Source organism: Phacochoerus africanus, chromosome 15, assembly GCF_016906955.1.
Source record: "Phacochoerus africanus isolate WHEZ1 chromosome 15, ROS_Pafr_v1, whole genome shotgun sequence".
Taxonomy (NCBI): domain Eukaryota; kingdom Metazoa; phylum Chordata; class Mammalia; order Artiodactyla; family Suidae; genus Phacochoerus; species Phacochoerus africanus.
This window is the reverse complement of record NC_062558.1, coordinates 126,850,112-126,876,040: the sequence shown is the minus strand read 5'-3', so window position 1 is coordinate 126,876,040 and position 25,929 is coordinate 126,850,112. Positions and strand designations below refer to the sequence as shown.

The following is a 25,929-nucleotide window of genomic DNA, read 5'->3' as shown; positions in this document are numbered from 1 at the left end:
TACCCGCCCAAACCCCCAGAGGGTGCCTTAGTGGATCAGCTGTATAGGACTGCCAGCTCCAGGCAGGACGCCCTGCAGCCCAGAAAAGCTGCAACAAGCCTGGCCGAGTCGGGAAAAGATCTCAGGCGGTTTTTCTGAGTCAGGCTGCCCCGGGGAGGAGCCTCTTGGGTTTCCAGCGGCCCTGCTACCCGCCCAAACCCCCAGAGGGTGCCTTAGTGGATCAGCTGCATAGGACTGCCAGCTCCAGGCAGGACCCCCTGCAGCCCAGAAAAGCTGCAACAAGGTTGACCAAGCTGGGAAAAGATCTCAGACGGTCTTTCTGAGTCAGGCTGCCCCGGGGAGGAGTCTCTTCAGTTTCCAACGGCCCTGCTACCCGCCCAAGCCCCCAGGGGGTGCCCTAGTGGTTCAGCTGCATAGGACTGCCAGCTCCAGGCAGGACCCCCTACAGCCCAGAAAAGCTGCAACAAGCTTGGCAAAGCCGGGAAAAGATCTCAGACAGTCTTTCTGAGTCCGGCTGCCCTGGGGAGGAGCCTCTTCGGTTTCCAGTGGCCCTACTCCCCGCCCAAGCCCCTAGGGGGTGCCCCACTCCCGCAGAATAGCTGCTCAGTACCACCAGCCCCCTAGAAGAGCCCCTGCAGGCCAGAAAAGCTGCAACAAGCTTGACCAGACTGTGAAAAGATCTGCCTACATTCTCAGGCCATCCTTCTGAGTTGGGCTGCCCTAGGGAAGAGCCTCTTAGGTTCTCAGTGACCCAGATAGCTGCTCCAGCCCCCAGGGGGTGCTGCACTCCTGAGGAACAGCTGCCCAACACCGCCAACCCCCTGCAAGAACCCCACAGCCTAAAAACACCAGAGCAAGCTCTGCATGACCAAGTGAAATCTGCTACCATTGTGGTGTGGACCTCCCAGTCTTCTCTGCCCTCAGGAAGCCCTCCTTTGCTTCAAAGAAACACTGTTAGCCCCATCAACACTCCAGAAAAGCCACACTGCCTCAAAAGACTGACCAACAACGCCAGCCCTCAGGAAATATTCCACGGCAGTGACAAGGCAAACACTGCCCGATAACGGAGAGTACAACTCCCTCAGGAGAAAGAAAACAACAAGCAAGATGAAGAAGCTGAGAAACCACCCCCAGTCAAACCAACAGGAGAACTCACCTAAAACAGTCAACAATGAAACAGATCTCGGCAGTCTGACAGACCTGGAGTTCAAAAGAGAAACAGTGAAAATACTGAAGGAATTAAGAGAAGATATGAACAGTAATGCAGATACCCTCAGAAAGGAACTAGAAAATAGAAGGAGGAGCCAAGAAAAACTAGAACATTCATTTGCAGAGATGCAAACTGAACTAAGGGTAGTAAAAACCAGAATGAATAATGCAGAAGAATGAATCAGTGATATGGAAGATAGAATAATGGAAATCACTCAATCCGGTCAACAGACAGAAAACCGAATCAAAAAACTGGAAAGCAATATAAGAGACCTATGGGATAATATAAAGTGGGCCAATCTACGCATAATAGGAATTCCAGAAGGAGTAGAAAAAGATAAGGGGATGGAAAATATATTTGAAGAAATTATCACTGGAAACTTCCCAAATCTAAAGGATGCTGGGTTCAAGATACAAGAAGCACAGAGGGCCCCAAACAAACTGAACCCAAATAGACCCACAGCAAGACACATCATAATAAAAATGGCAAAAGTTAGTGATAAAGAGAGGATCCTAAAGGCAGCAAGAGAAAAACAGAAGGTTACCTACAAGGGAACCCCCATAAGAATATCAGCTGACTTCTCTACAGAAACACTACAGGCCAGGAGGGAATGGCAAGAGATATTTAAAGTGCTCAAAGGAAAAAATATGCAACCTAGAATACTCTATCCAGCAAGAATATCATTTAAAATAGAAGGGGAAATAAAAATTTTTTTCCAACAAACAAAAACTTAAAGAATACTGCAACACAAAACCCAGGTTAAAGGAAATATTGAAAGGGCTTCTCTAAACCAAAAAGAAAGGAAGGAAAGGGAAGAAAGAAGAAAAGGAAAAAAAAAAAAAAAGAAGAGGAGGAAGAACTAGGACTGAGGAAACTGCAATCAGAGAGCAGTCACTCAAATAAGCCAGCATACAGATTTAATCATGAACAGGCCTCAAACAAAATAAAATTAAAAAGGAAACAATAAAAAAGAGTCATCAAAACCATAAAATGTGGGCAAGGGATGTTAGGAAGTAAATAACCCTTTTTTGTTTGTTTGTATGTTTCTCTTCTTAATTTTAATATAGTAATGAAGTGTTTGAACTTACAGGACCATCAGCTAAAACACACAATTATGGAAAGGAGTTAGCATACTTAAAAAACAGGGCAACCACAAGCCAAAACCAAATATTGCATTTGCAAAAAATGAAAAAAAAAAAAACACTCAAGCAGATAATAACAGGAGACCATCCAACCAAAAAAAAAAAAAGAAAGGAAGAATGGAGAACCATAGAATCAACTGGAACACGAGGTTCAAATGGCAATAAATAATCATCTATCAATTATCACCTTAAATGTCAATGGACTGAATGCCCCAATCAAAAGACACAGACTGGCTGAGTGGATAAAAAGGCAAAAACCTTCAATATGCTGCCTACAAGAAACTCACCTTAGGACAAAAGATACATATAGATTGAAAGTGAAAGGGTGGGGGAAAATATTTCACGCCAATAGACATGACAGAAAAGCAGGAGTCGCAACGCTCATATCAGACGAAATAGACTTTAAAACAAAAGACATAAAGAAAGACAAAGAAGGACACTACTTAATGATTAAGGGATCCATCCAAGGAGAGGATGTTACTATCGTCAACATATATGCCCCAAATACAGGAGCACCCAGATACATACAACAAATATTAACAGACATAAAGGGAGATATTGATGAGAATACAATCATAGTAGGAGACCTTAATACCCCCCTCACATCAATGGACAGATCCTCTAGACAGAAAACCAATAAAGCAACAGAGAGCCTAAAGGAAACAATAGAAAAGTTAGACTTCATTGATATCTTCAGGACCCTACATCCAAAAAAAGCAGAATACACATTCTTCTCAAATGCTCATGGAACATTCTCAAGAATCGACCACATATTGGGACACAAAGCGAATCTCAATAAATTTAGGAGCATAGAAATTATCTCAAGTATCTTCTCTGACCACAATGCCATGAAATTAGAAATCAACCATGGGAAAAGGAAAGAGAAAAAACCTACTGCATGGAGACTAAACAACATGCTACTAAAAAACCAATGGGTCAATGAGGAAATCAAGAAGGAAATTAAAAACTACCTTGAAACAAATGATAACAAAGACACAACTGCTCAAAACCTATGGGATGCTGCGAAAGCAGTGCTCAGAGGGAAATTTATAGCAATACAGGCCTTTCTCAAAAAAGAAGAAAGATCCCAAATTGACAACTTAACCCTCCACCTAAATGAATTAGAAAAAGAAGAACAAAAAAGGCCTAAAGTCAGCAGAAGGAAGGAAATTATAAAGATCAAAGAAGAAATCAATAAAATAGAGACTCAAAAAACAATAGAGAAACTTAATATAACCAAGAGCTGGTTCTTTGAAAAGGTGAACAAAATTGACAAACCCCTGGCCAGACTCATTAAAAAGAGGAGAGAAAGAACCCAAATAACCAAAATTATAAATGAAAAAGGAGAAATCACAATGCATACAGCAGAAATACAAAAAACCATAAGAGAATACTATGAACAACTATATGGCAACAAGTTTGACAATCTGGAAGAAATGGACAATTTTCTAGAATCTTACAACCTTCCAAAACTGAATCAAGTAGAAACAGACCAACTGAACAGACCCATCACTAGAAATTAAATTGAAGAGGTCATAAAATCACTCTCTACAAATAAAAGTCCAGGGCCAGATGGCTTCACAGGTGAATTTTATCAAACATATAAAGAGGAACTGGTGCCCATCCTCCTTAAACTCTTTCAAAAGGTTGAAGAAGAAGGAATACTCCAAAAGACATTCTATGATGCCACCATCACCCTCATTCCAAAACCAGACAGAGATACCACCAAAAAAGAAAACTATCGGCCAATATCATTGATGAATATAGATGCAAAAATTCTCAGCAAAATCTTAGCCAACCGAATCCAACAACATATCAAAAAAATTATACACCATGACCAGGTTGGGTTCATCCCAGGTTCACAAGGATGGTTCAACATACACAAATCAATCAGCATCATACACCACATTAACAAAAAAAAAAAGTCAAAAATCATATGATCATCTAAATAGACGCAGAAAAAGCATTTGACAAAGTCCAACATCCATTCATGATCAAGACCCTCGCCAAACTGGGTATAGAGGGAACATTCCTGAATATAATCAAAGCCATTTATAATAAACCCACAGCAAATATAATACTCAATGGGGAAAAACTGAAAGCCTTCTCACTCCAATCTGGAACAAGACAGGAATGCCCACTCTCACCACTGCTCTTCAACATCGTTTTGGAAGTCCTAGCCACAGCAATTAGACAAACAAAAGAAACCAAAGGCATCCATATAGGAAGAGAAGAGATAAAACTGTCACTGTATGCAGATGACATGATACTATACATAGAAAACCCGAAGGACTCAACCCCAAAACTCCTTGAACTGATTCATAAATTCAGCAAAGTAGCAGGATATAAGATTAACATTCAGAAGTCAGTCGCATTTCTGTATACCAGCAATGAAACATTAGAAAAGGAATACAAAAATACAATACCTTTTAAAATTGCACCTCACAAAATCAAATACCTCGGAATACACCTGACCAAGGAGGTAAAGGACCTATATGCCGAGAACTAGAAAACTTTAATCAAAGAAATCAAAGAAGATGTAAAGAAATGGAAAGATAGTCCATATTCCTGGATTGGGAAAATCAATATTGTAAAAATGGCCATACTACCCAAAGCAATCTACAGATTCAATGCAATCCCTATCAAGTTACCCATGACATTTTTCACAGTACTAGAACAAACAATCCAAACATTTATATGGAACAACAAAAGATCCAGAATCGCCAAAGCAATCCTGAGAAACAAAAACCAAGCAGGAGGCATAACTCTCCCAGATTTCAAGAAATACTACAGAGCCACAGTTATCAAAACAGTGTGGTACTGGTATCAAAACAGACAGACAGACCAATGGAACAGAACAGAGAACCTGGAAATAAACCCTGACACCTATGGTCAATTAATCTTTGACAAGGGAGGCAAGAACATCAAATGGGAAAAAGAAAGTCTATTCAGCAAGCATTGCTGGGAAACCTGGACAGCTGCATGCAAAGCAATGAAACTAGAACACACCCTCACACCATGCACAAACATAAACTCCAAATGGCTGAAAGACTTAAATATACGACAGGACACCATCAAACTCCTAGAAGAGAACATAGGCAAAACACTCTCTGACATCAACATCATGAATATTTTCTCAGGTCAGTCTCCCAAAGCAATACAAATTAGAGCAAAAAGAAACCCATGGGACCTCATCAAACTGAAAAGCTTTTGCACAGCAAAGGAAACCCAAAAGAAAACAAAAAGACAACTTACAGAATGGGAGAAAACAGTTTCAAATGATGCAACTGACAAGGGCTTAATCTCTAGAATATATAAACAACTTATACAACCCAACAGCAAAAAAGCCAATCAATCAATGGAAAAATGGGCAAAAGACCTGAATAGACTGTTCTCCAAAGAAGATATACAGATGGCCAACAAACACATGAAAAAATGCTCAACATCGCTGATTATAAGAGAAATGCAAATCAAAACTACCATGAGATATCACCTCACACTAGTCAGAATGGCCATCATTAATAAATCCACAAATAACAAGTGCTGGAGGGGGTGTGGAGAAAAGGGAACCCTCCTACACTGTTGGTGGGAATGTCAACTGGTACAGCCACTATGGAGAACAGTTTGGAGATACCTTAGAAATCTATACATAGAACTTCCATATGACCCCGCAATCCCACTTTTGGGCATCCATCCGGACAAAACTCTACTTAAAAGAGACACATGCACCCGCATATTCATTGCAGCACTATTCACAATAGCCAGGACATGGAAACAACCCAAATGTCCATCGACAGATGATTGGATTCGGAAGAGGTGGTATATATACACAATGGAATACTACTCAGCCATAAAAAAGAATGACATAATGCCATTTGCAGCAACATGGATGGAGCTAGAGAATCTCATCCTGAGTGAAATGAGCCAGAAAGACAAAGACAAATACCATATGATATCACTTATAACTGGAATCTAATATCCAGCACAAATGAACATCTCCTCAGAAAAGAAAATCATGGACTTGGAGAAGAGACCTGTGGCTGCCAGATGGGAGGGGGAGGGAGTAGGAGGGATCGGGAGTTTGGGCTTATCAGACACAACTTAGAATAGATTTACAAGGAGATCCTGCTGAATAGCATTGAGAACTTTGTCTAGATACTCATGTTGCAACAGAAGAAAGGCTGGGGGAAAAATGTAATTGTAATGTATACATGTAAGGATAACCTGACCCCCCTTGCTGTACAGTGGGAAAAAATTAATAATAAATAATTTAAAAAAAAAAGATAAAACACTATGGAATATGTATAACCAAAAATATCATCCACATGAAAATACTATTAGCATTTTAATGTAATATTCTTTCATCTGTATCTCTGCATTTCACTTAGTATAATTTCATGGACACTAATAAACATAGATCTGTATTATTTAAAAAAAAAAAAACTGACATTTTGTTCATTAAATTCTCTGCCCAATATTAAAATAGGCAATACTACTTAAAAAAATAATGAAAGTTAAATAGAAGATTTCACATTCGTAAGATCATAGCAATTGGGGAAAAAATGTGTTTGTTATGACTATGATAAGAAACATTTAAACACTAGAGTACATCAATGATTATTTTATCAATTGCAGATATTAACTTTTTAAAAATATATCATTTTTTGTAAAGACATTTCTTAACTATAGACACGATACTTAAAGAATAATTCACTATGACATGGTAATCCTAGTGTTAGTAAGCAAGGAAGAAGGTTCAGTGTTAGTAAATATTAGTCCTTACAATGGCTTATAGGGCTTTACATGATTGCTCTCCCTTTTTCCCTCTCTGATCTTATAATACAGAATATCTAAAAATAGATACAAATATACAGTTATACGTGTGTGTGTGTGTGTGTGTGTGTGTAATGTTTCCAATCAATGCAGAATCATTTTTATTCAAGACATTAAAGAAAAACATGTAAAAGTACTGGAAGAAGACATTCTTTAAACAATGAATTTCAGAAATGAACAAAGGATTAAAAATTCCAGCAACACTAACATTCTAAATTTTGATTAAAAAAACATAAAAAGCCAAGCTACAAATAATAAAATTTGCAACAAATGACAAAGAAAGTAGTATCTTTAACATATAAAAAGCTGCAACTCTGTGAGAATAAGATAAAAAAAAGGATATGATTAGGCAAATCACAAAGTAAAAGTGAAAAATCTGAACAAGTAAAAACTTCCAGTAAATTAAAAAGTTTAAATTAAAACCATAAAAGTTCAAATTAACCAAATTAAAACCATAGATGTCATTTTTTCTTATGTTTGTTAAAAAATTGATAACTTCTACTGTATAAATTGTGAAATTGTGGGAATATAAACTGGAGCTTTTCTGGAGGACAACTTGGAAATTATCAAAAGTTTTGATAATTTTAATTATCAAAATTGTACAGATGGCCCTTATACAAAACAGGGATTAGGAATGCTGGCCCTTGGTGCAGGCAAAAATCTGTGTATAACTTTATAGTTGGTTCTCCAAGTCCACAGTTCTAATCCATATATTCAATCAACTGTGTCATGTAGTATTATAGAACTTATTGAAAAAAAACCTATACATTAAGAGGACCCATGCAGTTCAAACCTGTGCCGTTCAAAGGTGAACTATATCGACCCACTGACACAGCAATTTGATTTCTAGGACTTCATCTTAAAAAAAAATAACTGCACAAAGATATATGTAAAAAATTATCATCTCGGTGATATTTATACTAGTACTTATTAACAATAAATATTTAACAATAGAAAATTAACAAATTTTAAATGATACAGCCATTTAATGAATAATCCTAACATGAAAAATTGTTCACTTAAAAGAGTTCCCACTGTGGCACAGTGGGTTAAGAACCTGCAGAGGCACAGGCACAGGCACAGGTTTGATCCCTGGCCCAGCACAGTATGTTCAAAGGATCTGGCATTGCCGCGGCTGTGGTGTAGGTCATAGCTGAGGCTTGGATTCAGTCCCTGGCCCAGGAACTTCCATATGTGACGGGTATAACCATTAGAAAAAAAAAACGCTTACTTAGATATATATTTACTCATATATCCAGGGCACAGTAAATGGAAAAAAACTAAATCGATGAAAAGATATATAACGCATTTAAACAATTCTGAAAGAAAACCCATGAAAATATTCTATAACAACTATGCATAACTATATTGCAGAACTATAGGTGTTTATCACTCTGTTTTTGCCCATCATTATTTCTGGAATATTGCAATAAACAGGCATTACTTTTATGAAGAGTTAAAACAATAAAGCTAGTTCAACTCTGCAAAAAAATAAAAACAAACAAAAAACTGCATGTTCAAATGTAATGGCAGAATAATTTCCCGAGAATATAATCCACTCTTCTAGTAGGGACATAAAAGTAAGCACTCTTAATAAAGATTGAGAAGAGCAGGAGTTCATAATAAAGAACATTTTAGAGTAACAACCTGATCCATTTTCCTACTGTGATGGTCACGTATCTCTCATTCCTTCCTCTTTTCTGTCTTCGCTTGAGAGGAACTGATTAGAATTTTAACCAAGAGAAACTGGACTATATTTAAAGCCATGGAACTAGTTTGAATCAAAGAAGCTGATTGTAGGCAGCCTTTCAACTTACCTTGAAATAACAATTCAGGCAATAACAATTCATAAGATCACACAAGCACCAAATGCTGTATGAAAAATTCTTCCCAGCGCATCTAGATCACAGGCACAGCTATAAGTAGCCAGTTCGCCTTTGACCATTTCCATTCACCTTTTCCTTTTTTTTTTTTTTGGTCTTTTTTGCCTTTTCTTGGGCCACTCCTGTGGCATATGGAGGTTCCCAAGCTAGGGGTCTATTCAGAGCTGTAGCCACTGGCCTACACCAGAGCCACAGCAATGCAGGATCTGAGCCGTGTCTGTGACCCACACCACAGCTCACAGCAACGTTGGATCCTTAACCCACTGAGCGAGGCCAGGGATGGAACCCGCAACCTCATAGTTCCTAGTCGGATTTGTTAACCACTGCACCACAACAGGAACTCCCCATTCACCTTTTCTGAATCTATCTGATGTTCCAAAGTTCAGAGACAACCTAAATCTACCATTCTCAAAATGACTCTCATTCTGCAAAATTTTTCTTCCCCTTTTCCTCAAGTAAAACTCCCATTTCTACAGATCTGCTGATGGAACTAGATGTTAATCTGATTAGAGAAAGAATAATAAAGCACAAATACTGATAGGCCAAGAACATTTGGTAATGACACTACTTAATCTGAAAGACCCTTGCTGGGGAACTACTCTGAAATAACGTGACTTCTGTGCAATTTGACAACTTAGAAGGCAGCACTTCGCCTTACCTATTACTGCATCTTTCTGTTCTGTCAGGATATAAAACAATGAAATGCTGAGAGTAGTGATTTTTCATGTACTGTTTCTAATGGAAGAACTATGAAATGTCACAGATTCTTTAAAATATACATTTTCCTCCTCATACAAGAAAACTTGGCAAATGAGCAAGAAAAGATCACACCTCAGTCAAGCTTCCACAACAACACTAGAAACTGGGTTGGAGATATTCACATCAAATTGTCAAACAGCAGCTTTAGTATTAAGAAGATAGTTAATTCTTCAGGAACTCAAGAAAACAAGAATGGCACAAAGAACAATTTGTATATTGTTAACTATTGGCAAAACACTGAGTCTGAAGAGTTCTCCCAGTATAACAACATAAACCCTACAAAAATACTGTAGAAGAAGAGAAAAAGAGAAATTACCTGATAGATCTGAGATAAAGAGTACTGTATATATGCATAATAATTTTACTACAGATTACAAAAAAAATGTTTTTGATAATCAACTACTTGATGTCCTCAGGAGGATGCAAAGATATGTCCACTAAAAAACAAGACCAAGCAAGAACACAACAGAAAAGATAAAAATACAAGCTGCGATATAAAGAAAATTAAAGAAATGTAAAAAAAAGATGGCAAGACAGAATTTAAATTGCAGACAGTATTATATAACAGAACTAACACTTCAAAAGATGGAATTCGTGATGTAAAATATAAAGAACTGTCCAAGGCTGCTGAAAACTAGCAAATACCAAAAGAAAATCAATTCAGAGAAGAGAGAACAAAGATCCAAGATGTAAGAAATAAGGGTACTTGAAAAATAAACCAGAATACAATAGTTAAGGTTAAAGATGGGAGACTCACCCTTGTTCTAGACAAAACTGAAAAGACGAGTCTGTGCACAAATTTGGAATCATGAAGATAAAAAAAAGTTTATACAGGAAACAAGGGAGAAAAAAGAAACAAAGCAGGTTTATGCCCATATTCTTCCTGAAAAATTACTTGAACGATTATACATATTAATCAAAAGATAAATAAAAAAATAGGAACTCAAGAATGAGGAAGTTGAGGCATTAAGAAATTGCATAGTGAAGAATTCTGGTACAACCTCTTTGGAGAACAGCATGGAGGTATTTTAGAAAACTATACATAAAACTACCAAATGACTTAGCAATCCCACTCTTGGGCATATATCCGGACAAAACTTTCCTTAAAAAAGACACATGCACCCGCATGTTCATTGCAGCTCTATTCACAATAGCCAAGACATGGAAACAACCCAAATGTCCATTGACAGATGACTGGATTAGAAAGATATGGTATATATACACAATGGAATACTACTCAGCCATTAAAAAAGAACAAAGTAATGCCATTTGCAGCAACATGGGTGGAACCAGAGACTCTCATCCTGAGTGAAGTAAATCAGAAAGAAAAAGACAAATACCATATGATATCACTGATACCTGGAATCTAACATATGACACAAATAAACCTTTCCACAGAAAAGAAACTCACGTACTTGGAGAATAGACTTGTGGTTGGCAAGGGGGAGGAGGAGGGAGTGGGATGGACTGGGAGCTTGGGGTTAATAGATGCACACTATTGCCTTTGGAATGGATTAGCAATGAAATCCTGCTGTGTAGCACTGGGAACTATGTTTAGTCACTTATGATGGAGCATGATAATGTGAGAACAAAGAATGTATATATGTATGTGTAACTGGGTCACCATGCTGTACAGAAGAAAAAATAATAATAATGTATTGGGGAAATAAAAAATTTTAAAAAATATTTCTGGGGAAAAAAAAGAATTCTGGTTAATACAACAGTCCAAAAAAATGTGGGAAGGATACACTTTCTATTCAAAGACAGAGAAATTCTGGATAAAATATAGCTAATTTAAAATATATACCATTTACATAGTTAAGCCAAAAGCAAGAGAGAGCGATCATCACGGTAGAATTCAAGCCCAGTGGGTATCTTTGAGATTGAATATAGGCAACAGGGACTAGAGTTTTTATAATGCCCATATAAGACCCAAAGTCAAGGCCAAAGCCAAGGCCAAAGAGAGCTGAAATTGGGCTCATCAGATAAAGTTAGGAATAAAGAAGTGTGTAAGCAGACTACTCAAGTGGAGTCACAATAAATAGATCAATATAAAATACATCAAGGGAAATTAAGTGCTGCAAAGAAAAAGAAAGAAGATTAAAAGATAAAGATAGAGATGGGATGAAGGGATATTTTAGATATGGAGCTAAGGGATGGGGCGGGGTATTCAACAGCAGCCATTTTCAAACTTGATCTTTCAATTTTTGTCTTTAAGACTTTACAGTCTTGGCGTTCCTGTCGTGGCACAGTGGTTAATGAATCTGACTAGGAACCACGAGGTTGCAGGTTCAATCCCTGGCCCTGCTCAGTGGGTTAAGAATCCAGCGTTGCCGTGAGCTGTGGTGTAGATTGCAGACACGGCTCGGATCCCGCGTTGCTGTGGCTCTGGTGTAGGCCAGTGGCTACAGCTCCGAATAGACCCCTAGCCTGGGAACCTCCATATGCCACAGGAGCGGCCCTAGAAAAGACAAAAAAAAAAGAAAAGACTTTACAGTCTTGGAGTTCCTGTCGTGGCTCAGTGGAAAGGAATCCAACATGAGGTTGAGGGTTCGATCCCTGGCCTCACTCAGTGGTTAAGGATCCAGCATTGCTGTGAGCTGTGGTGTAGGTCGCAGATGCGGCTTGGATCTGGCATTGCTGTGGCTGTGGCATAGGCCAGCAGCTGTAGCTCTGATTAGACCTCTAGCCTGGGAACCTCCATATGACGTGGGTGTGGCCCTAAAAAGACAAAAGACAAAAAAAGTATAAAAATTTAAAAAAAGACTTTATAGTCTTACAAAATTATCGAGGAATTTGATTATTTTTGTTATAACTATCTTCAATATCAAACATTAAAACTAAGAAATTATGAAAATATTTAATTCACTTAATAATGATTAATAAATCCATTGTATGTTAAAATATTTTTATGAAAAGATAACATTTTCTGAAACAAAAAATAGCCAGAAGAGTTGGAGTTACATTTTTTGCAAATCTCTTCAAAGTTTGGCTCAATAGAAAATTCTCATATCTGCCTCTTTATTCAATCTTTTGCAATACGTTTCTTGGTTGAAGTAAATGAAGATAATCTGGTCTCACAGAGATGTATAGTTGGAAATGGGAGGAGTGATTAATACCCTTTCTGAAAAATTATTCATGTTCTCTGATATTACACCCAAACTTAGCAAGTGGTAGTTCTTTAATGGTCAGTTGCAATGCAGAATTTGAAACCGTTTCAATAAACGTTTCATCCTGTTACAATAGAAACCAACACTGGTTTCTATTGTAACAGGATAAAATGTTTGTAACAGGATAAAATGTTTGAAATGTGCTTTGAGTGGCTCTTCTACCATGTACAATTTTGTAACATCATGCATTGGTCATTTGCAAAATATTCCTTCACTGAATTATTCATATCCTCCAAATGTTGATATGCTTCATAATACAATATTAAAAAATAACACATTAATATCACCAATAAACTCATGAGAAAAAGTACTGGGAAACTGTCAAATTTACAATGACAAAACTAAGTCTTCCAAAATTCTATTTTTTCTTTGACAGGTTGAATATTATCACTGGCAAAATAATGATGATGTGATGGTGATGATGATATCAGTTGTTTGACTTGAAATGTCAGAGTCATTTGGTTCACTTTTGAGAAAATTTTGCCAAATATTCAACTTTAAATAACTAAATTTATCTGTCAATTATTCAAGTAAAGATGGAGTTCCAGAAAAAGAAGAGCTAGGTCACATTGCGACTCAAACAATAATACAAATACTCTCCCTTGTGACAATCCTTTATGTGACCTTCCCATTTCATCATACATAATGTTAAAAACACACACCATGTCAGTTTCAAAATAACATTTTTTACACTTTAACCAAGGACATACAGTGGAAACTGGTGGGTTTTATTTTTTTACTGTGAGTGCATAGCAGTGAAGAACACAATGACTACTAGTAAGTTGTTGCCAATGCCTTGATTTGTGCTAAGTTGCTAACAGTTTTACTCATCATTGCCCTTGCACTATCAATGTACATATTAGCAAAGTGAAAATGGCAAATAATAACTCTGTATTATTAAGAAGATAACTTGATCTCACAAATCTCCTAAAGGAGTCTTGCAGACAACTAAGGATCACAGATCACACTTTTCTAAAGTGTGCAGAGACATAAGGTAACCAACTATAAAGATTTGCATGGGACTATCCCAGTGTTAGAACTGCAAGTCTCACTTTCAGTAAAATGGCTGGCTACTCTACTGGGAGAGATCTAAAAAAACTGAAGTGTGTATAAAACACTACAAGCTGAGGGAAGAAGCATTTGAGGTAGAAGAGACAGCAAGTGCAAAGGCCCTGAGGTCAAAGAATAATTGGTATATTCAAGAACAAAAGAACCCTTTGCAAAGGTACATACCCTAGAAAATCAACTACCCCCAGACAGATGGGCTACTAGAAAGGGCCCAGTGCTACACTCAAAGGATATTTGGTGAACTCTCCTATTTTCATGTTTTAGATAATTTTCCATGACAAATGTGATAAGGCTTTCTCTACAGAATTACATAGAGAAAAGTAAAAGTAATTACACAATTTTTGAAAAATGAGAATGTCAAGATTTTGAGTTTACAGTTATGTTTATATAGTTGAAGTTGCTTGACCACCAACCCTCTAATTAAAGCAGAAAGCTGTTATATAATTTATTTGCCAATTCCTCTTAGTGTGATTTAGAAGTTGTTCAGTGTTTGTCGAGTGACTGAATTGGAGAAGTGAAGAACACAGCTAACTGATTTTCCAAGAAATCACAAATCAAAAGGTAAACTTTTTAAAAGGCATTCTTTTATGCTGTATATTCTTACAAGGCTAGCAAACTAAATGTTAATCTCATGCTTTCTGTATACTGAGCTACAAATTTACTGTCTTAAGGACCTTTTGCTCAGTTCCTGGAAAGGAAGCATTTTTTTTTTTTCTGTTCAAAACATATCTAACGTTTCAGGAAAAACAATTTATTTAGAGTAGTTCTTTTTAAAAAAGGAATAGAGGCACACTAGTAGATTTTACAATTAGAAATAGTGCAGTGAATTTTCCACCCTGCGGATCCAAGCCAGGAAGTGTGCAACTTTTGTGATTTATAAGCACTTACAAATAGAAAATCTATCTGTCATACTGTTACACAGTTTGCTCTAAACTGCTACTACCATGAAATATTTTTCAGAATTTCTTAAATCATGAAAACAAAGTTGAGAAAAAAAGGAGCCCAACAAATGCTATATATATTTTTACTTCATTTGGAAATATAATAATTTCAGTTCTATTAATATGAAGAGATTACTACTTCTTAGAGAAAAGGCCCCCCCATAAAGAATTGCAACCAATTATATAGCCATTAATCAAGCAGCTCATGTTAAGAAAAGATGTGCCAAATGGCCAGTAAGTACCCAAAAAGACATTCACCATTAATCTCATTAGGGAACTGGAAATATAATTCACAATAAGATACCACAAGAACCTACTGTATAGCACAGGAAAATCTACTCAATAGTTTATAATAACCTATATAGGAAAAAAGAACATTTACATGTATGACTTACTTAGCTGTACATCTGCAACTAATATATAACATTGTAAGTCAACTATATGCCAATAAAATTAAATAAAATAAAAAACAAAACAAAACAAAAATAGATACCACCTCTCCCCCGCTAAGATGGCTATAAAACAAACAAAAAAACACCAAAAATCTAAAAAAAAAAAAACAAAAACAACCCTATACAACAAAGAAATTCTACTCCTAGACAGAATATCTCAGAGAACTGAAACATATGTTCATTAAAAAGCCTATACACAAATGTTCACAGCACCATTACTCACAACAGCTAAAATGTGAAAACAACCCCATGTCCAGCAAGTGATGAATGGATAGACAAAAGCGGTACATCCATACAACAGAATATTATTCAGCCATGAGAAGGAATCAAGTACTGACCCATGCTCCAACATGGATGAATCTTAAAAACACGCTAAGTGAAAGAAGACCGTAAAAGGCCATTATTGTGTGATCCCACTTACATGAAATGTCCAGAGACAGAAAGTAGATTAGTGGTGACCTAGAGCTAGTGGGGTTTGAGGGGGGCAGAGGAGTGAATAACATGGGTACATGGTTTCCTTCTGAGGTGATGGACATGTTCCGGAATCAGACAGTGATAACTGCGCAGCCTTCTGAGTGGACTAAATGCCATTGCTCTATAATTTTTAAGATGTATCTATTTTTAAGGTAACCTAATAACTATGCCCCCATCTTAAGAAATAAAGCATTACAGGTACAGCTGAAATGCCCTGAATACCCTTCCCTGATTACATTTACCTTCCACTTCTATCAGAGATAATCACTATGCTGATGTACTAATTATCATTCCCATGCACGTCATTATACTTTCACTATATATGTATCAAGCCCTCACAAAATGTATTATTGTTCTATGTGTTTTCGAATTGTTATCATACTTATGTACCTTTTACAGGTTGCTTTTTATCACAATATTAAGTTTCTATAATGTATGAGTAATTTTTTACATCATAATTGAGTGGCTTTTTTACAATGACACCTAGCACTTAGAATTCTGAGGTCATATTCCCAAGAATGATAACTAAATCAGTTAAGTGGCCTTGCCTACTTTTTAAATCTATTCAACCAGGTGATTTCTCGAGCCATCCCAAACCATCATTAAGTTCTTGTTCAAAATAAGGGAATTTAAAGTACACTTAATAACATGAAAGGCTTTCTAAGGACTCCAATGTAAAACAACTTCTTTTTGACTTAAAGGATAACTTAGAAGGGAAAAGCTTATATTATATTTCATCATATATGATAAATCATACTAAGATAAAAAAATAAACATAATCAATTAATAACATAAAATATTTCAACCACCTACAGGAACTCTCTACATGGCCATTCCGGTTTTAACCACTAAAACCTGTTGTAGATACTGCTGTTTAGTTCCTCCTTTCCCTGGTAACCAGTTAATTACATTTGTGAAACCTGCACCATCACCAGAGAGCCCATGAATTTGGGAGAAGACGCTACCCCTTCACCACTGTTACTGGTTCAGGGATAGTCAAAAGTTACAATTTGTGAAAATGACATGAAAGAAGGTATCTGACAAGAACAATTTCCCTGCTTTTCAGAGAAAGCTTATGGAAACTTTCATCTCTTTCTCCCTGACTTTGAATAAGAAACCATGTGACTTTGAACAAGAAACCATGTGACTCCAGGAATTGCCAGTAATTATTTAGGGAACACGAAGCCATTCTACCATACTTCTTTACTAATAAAATTCCAATTTTGTTCACAGGAATAATGTATCTAGTCATAAACATTCATTCCCAGATTCCTTTTCCAAGGCTGACCACGTGACAAAAAGTAATCCTTGAGATCCAGACCCAGGTCCTTGGAGGACTTCCCTTCCACCAAAACAATAATAAACCACATGAGAAGAAGCCTTTTGATTTCCATACTTTTCTCTTTTTTCAGCTAGAATTCAGATACTATGACTAGGGATAAAGCATCACTTTTGACTACAAGGGTGAAAGTGACATGCTAAGGATGGTGGAACAGAAAGACAGAATGTGCTTGGGGCTTTTAGGATTTCTTTGAGTAGCATTAATAAATGACCCTGGATTGCCAACCTCCAGATTTCCCATTACATGGGAAAAATAAATCCTTACTTGGTAAAGCTACCTTGGCTAGATTTTTGTTTTAAGCAACCTGATGCAATTCCAACTGATAGAACTGCTAAATCCAATATTGGGTTTTCAAATATATATGCCAATTGTTTCCCAATATTGTTTAAGCCATTTTGCACTGAATTTCTGTGACTTGCAATCAAGAGCACCTTAAACTGATAGAGCCTCCTCTCTAAGGGGTAATACCTCTGATGTGACTCAAAGTCTCTCTAGGACAAAGGCCATATGCTATTCATCCTTCACTGTTGCCGGACTGAACAGATCTTTAGCAATGAGCAGAACTGCACGGAAAACTCCACAATGAAGGCACTAACCTGACTGCAAAGCTCATCCAACTGGTAAAGCAGAGGAACAAAGACACGAAATATTAACAATAACTTCATTAAACATATGTAACATACTCATCAAAGTAACTGAAACAATAGAGCCAAGAGACTATGCGACTCAAACACAAAGTCTTCAAATGTTTCTATATCCTCATCCTTTCCTTATTCCTTCCTGTTACACTATGGTTGTTAAGAGCAACAACTCTCTAGTTAACCCAGTATAGACTCAAAAATTAGATCTATTACTTAGCACTTATGTGACCTCATCAAAGTTATTTAAATTTCTCTGAGTCTTGACCTTCTCAAATGAATAACAGGGAGTTCCCGTCGTGGCACAGTGGTTAACGAATCTGACTAGGAACCATGAGGTTGCGGGTTCGGTCCCTGCCCTTGCTCAGTGGGTTAAGGTTCCAGCGTTACCGTGAGCTGTGGTGTAGGTTGCAGACGCGGCTCGAATCTGGCGTTGCTGTGGCTCTGGCGTAGGCCAGTGGCTACAGCTCCAATTCGACCCCTAGCCTGGGAACCTCCATATGCCACGGGAGCGGCCCAAAGAAATAGCAAAAAAAAAAAAAAAGACAAAAAAAATGAATAATGGGAGTAATACTACCAAACTCAAAGGGTCCTTGTTAAAATTAACTGAGATAATGTCTATAAAATGCTTAGCATAAGGCCTAATATATAGCATTTATTAAACGTTATCTGCTTAATTTTTACTACAGAATAGGTATTCCTCTTCTTATCTAAGGCTATCTTACCTTATGCTCTGGATCCCAACCTCCTTCCACCTCCTATCTTTCCACTCTAGTCTTTATCTTCAACCTCTCTCTATAGGCCCCTTCCCACTAATATGCTTAAATACAATAATGATGATGATGATGATGGTAATAATGATGATATGGGAGATGACAGGATTTGAAGCACAGGTAAAGGAACTGTCCATTCAGAAAAAAATGGCACCTCCTTCATAACAGGATGGAAAGGGGAGAAGGGACTTCATTTAGGCAGGTTTGGAGATCTCTAGGTGGGCAAATAAAAAAAAATTTCTTTTGGATGATTTCTATTTCCTCTTTGAAATAAAAGGCAGTTATCATCTGAAAGTTAAGTAGTTCAGAAAAGAGGATAAAAATACATGAGAAGAGGGAAGCTTTACAACAGTCATTGTAGAGAGTGAGAAAGAGAAATGCAGAAGTGTTTCCAGGCAGTGTGGAGGTTGAAGCTGAGGTTGAAGCTAACATTCATGCATATATACTGGATCCAATCTCTCCTGGAAACGCCTGAGTGCTGGCATTGTAGCAAATAATTGGTTCACCTAGAATATGATTATGGAGATCCATGGCTGAAGTACACTGAAGAAATGGGTCACTGAAAATGTGGAGATGAAAAAACTAACAGGCCCGGGTGGTAGCTGAAAGTATACTTAGACAATGACATCAAGATAGCAAGAGTTGAGACAGAACGGATGCCTGGGATCCAGATGCTAAATTCTAACAAGGGGGAGTATCCACTTTGAATGCCAGAAAAGAGGAAGGGGGACAGTTGGCAGAGTCCGGAATACAGCATTAACTACCACAAGCAGGAAGAGAGATAATTTCCTGGAAGCAGCATTGGAGAGTAAAGAGGACATCCACTGAACCAGCAACTATGAAGTATCTTGGGTGTGACAAAAAAAATGATCTTCCACAGAAGAGACTCCAGAGTCAGATATGTATTGACTGCTTGTGGAATTGTACATCTCACCAAGGTGAATGTAAATGGTGTAATATACCTAAACTTCTGTGTTACGACCTCTAAAAAATCAGTTGTACATGTTCAAGACAGGAGAGATTTGTAAAGGAATTCCATGTGAAAAAGTCATAGAGGAGTTCCCATCGTGGCTCAGTGGTTAACGAATCTGACTAGGAACCATGAGGTGGCAGGTTCAATCCCTGGCCTCACTCAGTGGGTTAAGGATCTGGCATTGCCATGAGCTGTGGTGTAGGTCGCAGACGCGGCTTGGATCCCGCATTGCTCTGACTGCGGCGGAGGCTGGCGGCTACAGCTCCGATTAGACCCCTAGCCTGGGAACCTCCATATGCCGTGGGTGCAGCCCTAGAAAAGACAAAAACAAAAAAAAGTCATAGAGACTGAAAGCAACTAAATATAACTACTCTCGGCATTCCCATCATGGCGCAGAGGAAATGAATCTGACTAGGAACCATGAGATTGCAGGTTTGATCCCTGGCCTCGCTCAGTGGGTTAAGGATCTGGCATTACTGTGAGCTGTGTTATAGGTCGCAGACGCAGCTCAGATCTGGTGTTGCTGTGGCTGTGGTGTAGACCAGCAGCAACAGCTCCGATTAGACCCCTAGCCTGGGAACCTCCATGTGCCATGCGTGCAGCCCTCAAAAGACAACCCCCCCCCAAAAAAAAAACCTACTCTCAAAAGTGTCTTGGCCACAACTAGTAGAACTATAGGTGTGTACTAAATTGTGATAAGCACAATTTTCACTTTATTTTTTCATATTAAATAATTCACATTTCCAGCTGTTTAAACAAATATTAATGAGAGGAAAAATGCCTTCATCTATGTTTTTAAGTAACTTTTAATCAACAATAAAATTAAACTTAAGTAGAATATAAACTTTTAAAAAGGAAAAACCTCAATTACAAAACTCTATTTCAATATTATAAATGATAATAATTTGTGATTTTGTTCTTTCCCTAATTAAGTAACAGAGTACTAACGGATATGACTTTGCCTGCTGTTCTGGGGGATTCCTAACTTTTAGCAACCAAAAAAAGGAATGTATATATTTTGAAGTAAAGGCTACCTTAAGTTACTTGTTTATTTTAATATCACTTTTCTTTAAAAATTCATGGAATAGTATTTCATTAGTGTTATGTTTATGCAATAGGTTAAAACTGGGAGAAGAAAAAATATAAAACAGCCTCAGATTTTCCTGTTAACTTCCTCTTGAGGGAGTATGGCTTTATATTTGGTTTTATATAATATGTTCATAAAGATTAAATATCCTAATTTTAACTATATGCTATTTTTAATAGAAAAAACTCTTAGATGCTTAAGAGAAATAATAAATATTCTATGAGTCCTTAATTTTGATTTTCTCTGTCTTCGATACTATAAAATCTTTCCTTGATGATCAGAAACTTTAGGTATACTGGTAAGCATTAATACAAAGCTAGGGCATGTTCTCATCTTTTTGTTTTCATATTACCAAACCCAACCAGGCACACCATGCTCTCCAATTCACAAAGTACTCATACTATATAATCTGAGACTTTTGCAACCATATATTTTAAAGGACTCATCGAGCCCTGAAAGGCAAATGCTATCATTCAAGTTCTAATTACATGCTACCTGGGTTTTACAGAACAGAAAAAAAAAATGAGTACTATACTTCCTAAATACATTTTTTTGACCATAAGCAACTTCCGAAATAAATGCCCCAAATATTTTCTGAATGTATCACTGTGCAAATAGCTCAAGCACTAGCCTATTCAAATTGTGTTCTAGTTTCTATTTATGCTACTTCTACTTGATAAATTGGTCAATAAATGCCAAGCCAAATATTCAAGTAAATATATTTTCATTGTTATTGGCAGACATATAATTAACTCTAAGAATAAAAGAAACAAGAAATCAATTTATGATTATTTGTTCAGTTCTTCCCATTAGTCATTTACATTGTAACTGTGACTCTCTTTTAAAATATTTATATACACATACACACACACACATACTCCATGTTGACTATATCATAAATCAAGTTATTCCAATTGCAAATTAGTACTGTACGAACTGTGAACCTCATGAGTTAATTTTATTAGTAAAACAATTGCATTGCTACCCACATATATGAGCTGATTAAAAAGCAATGCACATTTATGAGCCTATATTAATTATAATTCCAGCATATGTTTCTAAACAATGCTAGGGATTTGCTCTGTCTTCTCTCAAGAATAAACAGTGAATCAACTCTTGCATGCATGTGTATATATCAGCAAATTACATTTCCATTTTCAGCAAAACAGGCTGCTAACCAAGAAAACATTACAAACAGTAAATCTACTTTTTTCAAAGAAGATATTCAAAGAGTAAAATTTTTTTAACATTTGTTATCTGTCAGGTCAATACCTTCGCCAATCCAGGAAAAATACATTTGTACGAAAACTTACATAAGTAAACTTTAAAAAATATTGCCCTAGACCAGAGGCAAAATCTTCAGATACACTAGTATATGTGAATTTCACAGAGAAAAAAGTTTAAGATGAGCTCAAAAAAACTGCTTTAATAAAATATGCTGTCATCATTCAATTATTACTTTGATTCCTATAGTTTGTTTAAAACTATATACCATGGATAAGTCATTTAACCTCGCATTTTCCTCCCTTCAAAAAGGGGATTAATGATGATGCCTCATCACAGGATTCCTGGCAGGATTAAAGGAATTAATACAAGTAAAGCATTTAGAACAGTGCCCAGCATACAGTAAGTGCTCAATAAGTGTTAGCTATACATTACCTCATTGCATATGTTTTGCCTATTATACTAGTTTATAGTTTCCAATCCCAAAAGTATCTTAATTCTTTTTAAGGAAAAATTTAAGCTAAATCATAACATTCTTAATGCTTTCTTCATGCCATAAGCTTTCAGTGTTGCTGGTAGCAGCTAGTTTATCTGCTACTCATAGGCAAACTAGGACCTAGGGTTTCACTGAATAATATTTCCAAATTCTCTTTTAAAAGACAACACTCTCCATATTATCTCCCCATGAGTACTCATTAATTTATTCAAAACACTAATGTATACTATGTGCTAGGCACTGAATACAGGCTGTAGGAATAAAATTAACGGTTAAAAAAAAATTCTAGGAGTTCCCTGGTGGCTCAGTGGGTTAAGGATCTAGTGTTGACACTGCTGTGGTACAGGTTCAATCCCTGGCCAGGGAATATCCGCATGCCATAGCCATGGCCAAAAAATAAAATAAAATTTTAAAAATCCAAATATATTGCTCACAAGATAATGAGGGATACGAACACAAGTATGTACTGTTTAGTTGTGGTACCCCGAATGCTATGATAAAAAATTTTTCCAAGATGTACAAGGGAGGGCTCATGGTGAAGTTGAAACAAGTCTTGAAAGGAAGAACAGAAGAAGCCTGCCAGGTGGAGAAAGAATCTATGATTATTTTAAACAAAAAGAGAACAGGAAATTTCTCACAGTGGTAAGTCGATTTGACTTATTTTAGCAAAGAGACTTTCTCAAACAGATTTCCCATTGCACACTGCAGCAGAGTTTATCTTTAGGAGTTGAATAAATATTTTTGTATGACAGTCTGCCCCTTCCCATAGTGAGGCCTTCATTGTGACATATTTGGATCATGTTCTTAGTTCCCATTCTCCCGGAGCTCAGAGAGAATTTCCTAAAACCACTTTTATCACACCATTCCCTGATCAAAAACCTACAATGGTTTCCTCCTATTTCCAGATATCAGCCCTCTGCTTTGGGAGATTTCTCTCCCAATATGCCTCAGCCATGTCTCCCTTTGGTTCACATTCTCCCCCTGCTTCAAATGCTTTTCGCCTACCACTCTCCTAAATCCTACCCACACTTCAAAATCCTCCCTCAAGAAGTCATCTGATTCCTCTGCTTCTATTTCAAATAACAGAACTTTACAAATGCTGCAGCCAAGTGTGAAACGCTAGTGGAAAAACTATCCTTTTGGATGAAAGACATGTCCAAAATGTGGTAGAGAGTTGAAAAACAAAAGGCAGACACTCATTTGAAAGTTACATTCAATTGTTACATCAACACAGCACACTTCTTAAATTATTTATCACTCAAAATTTACATCCCTTACCAACTACTTATTGAATTATTCTTTTCCCAATGGCATTGTGCTCTTCTGAAACGTTAATCATGCTGCAACACAATGAATTCTTTACTTAAACTGGTTTCTTTAGCACAAATTCTTGTTAGGATGGAAGTTCTGGATTCAGAACTTTAAGTATTACCAGACAACATGTAACTACACTAACTGGCATGGTAGCATGCTTCCTATTAAAAAACAATAATAATAATTGAAAGACAATTAGTTAGTAAAGTATTCTCCAAAAGTCGAGTGAAAACACTTTTTCAAGTGATAATGAGCATGCTGTGTATGCTACTACCTTAGATTCCAACTTGATTTTCTCTTCATTCAGCTCCTCTGCCGCTTTCTTAATATTTTCACGACATCTGTTTATCTCCGACCTCACTGTAAAACAAATGCTTAAACATCCATCCATCTTTCTCGAGTCCCCATTTCAGGGGCTTGTGATAAGACACCTTGCAGCTGTCTTCCCCTCGACGTGGAAAGCAGACCCCCCCCTCACTGCTCTGTCCGCGGCCTGGGCATTTCTTTCTGCTCCAAGCCCCCAACCCAAGAAGACCCAGGGCCCCAGGCAAACGCCCGACCTTCTCGCAGCAAGCGGCGACTCTCCTCCGCCCGGTGCTCAGAGAAGATGATGTGCTGAAACAAGGACTCCAGACTCATCTCGGGCCGGGCACCCGCCAATCCCTTTTTCACTCTTAAATATTTTATAACCGAGTCTGAGGATCCTGGAAAGCACAATAAAGGATTATTCCAGGACAATGCCTAGCTGGGCCTCGCGCGACCTGCGCCCTGCCCTCGCCAAGGGCGGGCCCCACGCGGGCCGACGGGAAGCTCCCGGCGCCTCGAAACGTGCTCCCAGCCCCCGGTTCATCTCTTACGAGGAACAAATCCGCTTTTTTCTCCCCGGTGCCCTCGTTTCGCCTGTGACCTGTCTCAAACTGCTACTTCCCGGGACTGAGCGCAGCCCTCCTCCGCCGAGGCCCAGGAGCCTGGACGGGTTTCTTTATTCTGGCGGCAAAAAAAAGTGGAGGCCCTAAGGCCTCAGCTTCGGAGTGGTCTGGACGGCAGCCCTTTCTGTGGTCCGCCTTTTCCTTTCAGCCCCCTCCCCTTTTAGGGAGAAGGTCCTCAAAATACTCCACCTCTTAGCAAAATCTGTACTTGCAATTATACTGTGGGCTGCAGACCTCGCGGAAGCCCGCGGACAGCGCCTCAAGCTGGCCGGGGCAGATGGGAACTGAAACTACGGCGTCCGGTTGGGTCCACTGCGCATTCGCGTCTTTTGCTTTGCTTTGCTTTGCTTTGCTGTGGCCATGTGGTCCTCAAAGGGCTTAGGCCGGGCTTGGAGTTGGGGTGATCTGTCTCCAAGGATCAAACCCAGGATTATAAAGTACAAAGTACCTGTGATTCTAAATATAGACTTTTGCAAAGTCTTATCCTTTGACGATGGGAAAGATTGCTATAAATGTGTAGTGTCTGACATTCGCCTTAATCATTCCTTTGTAATCAGGGCAGATCTTTTTTGTCTGCTTTAAAATTAATCATTGCCTTTTGTAATCAAGCTGCAGTAATATTAACACTACAGTATCTGCGCAATATGTGTCAGAGACCAAAGTGGTTGCTAATTAAAGCTTAAACATGAAAGGCACCTTTGGGACTTTGATATGGGATTTTTTTAAATTAAAAAATAAAATACTTTTAGTTTTAACAGAACAAAATATTAAGAGTATAATAAACATTTGACTTTGTATCTTAATGTTAAATTGACATTGGCTAAACTTTTAAAATGTATTTAGTATTAAGCAAAAAAAAAGATAAATATAAATTCTGTCACATCAGTATAATAAACTTAATTAATATTTTATTAATGCTGTAGCATAATCAGTTAGAAATGTTAACCTTTTCAAATTTCCTCTTAAATTTCTGTCAAGCCATGTATACAGAAAACTTAATTTTTAAACTTTATTGTGAAAGAATACATACTGAAAAGTGTAATGAAGTAGAAAAGAATTGCCCATAAATCGCCCATTCAGAAGCAAATATTAATAACATTTTGATTATTGTTCTTTAAGTAATCTTCCTCACCTTGCATTTTTTTCTTTACAAATATATTGTGATGAAGTAATAATAATTGTTGTTATTTATTGAGTATTTGCCAGATACCAATCCTTTTG

The 25,929-nt window shown here is 37.4% G+C and overlaps 1 protein-coding gene across 1 annotated transcript in view; it reads right to left on the bottom strand.

Annotated features, from left to right (window-relative positions):
* CCDC172 (coiled-coil domain containing 172) overlaps window positions 1–24,947 on the bottom strand; it is a 97,173-nt gene extending 72,226 nt beyond the window's left edge. Inside the window, exons 1-3 of the mRNA XM_047762714.1 lie at window positions 24,917–24,947; window positions 24,340–24,483; window positions 24,054–24,139 (exon numbers count right to left, since the gene is read on the bottom strand). Coding sequence (XP_047618670.1) covers window positions 24,054–24,139; window positions 24,340–24,418 — 165 coding nt within the window. The 5' untranslated portion in view covers window positions 24,419–24,483; window positions 24,917–24,947. The remainder of the gene's footprint in view (window positions 1–24,053; window positions 24,140–24,339; window positions 24,484–24,916) is intronic.
* Between the last annotated feature and the right edge of the window lie 982 nt (window positions 24,948–25,929).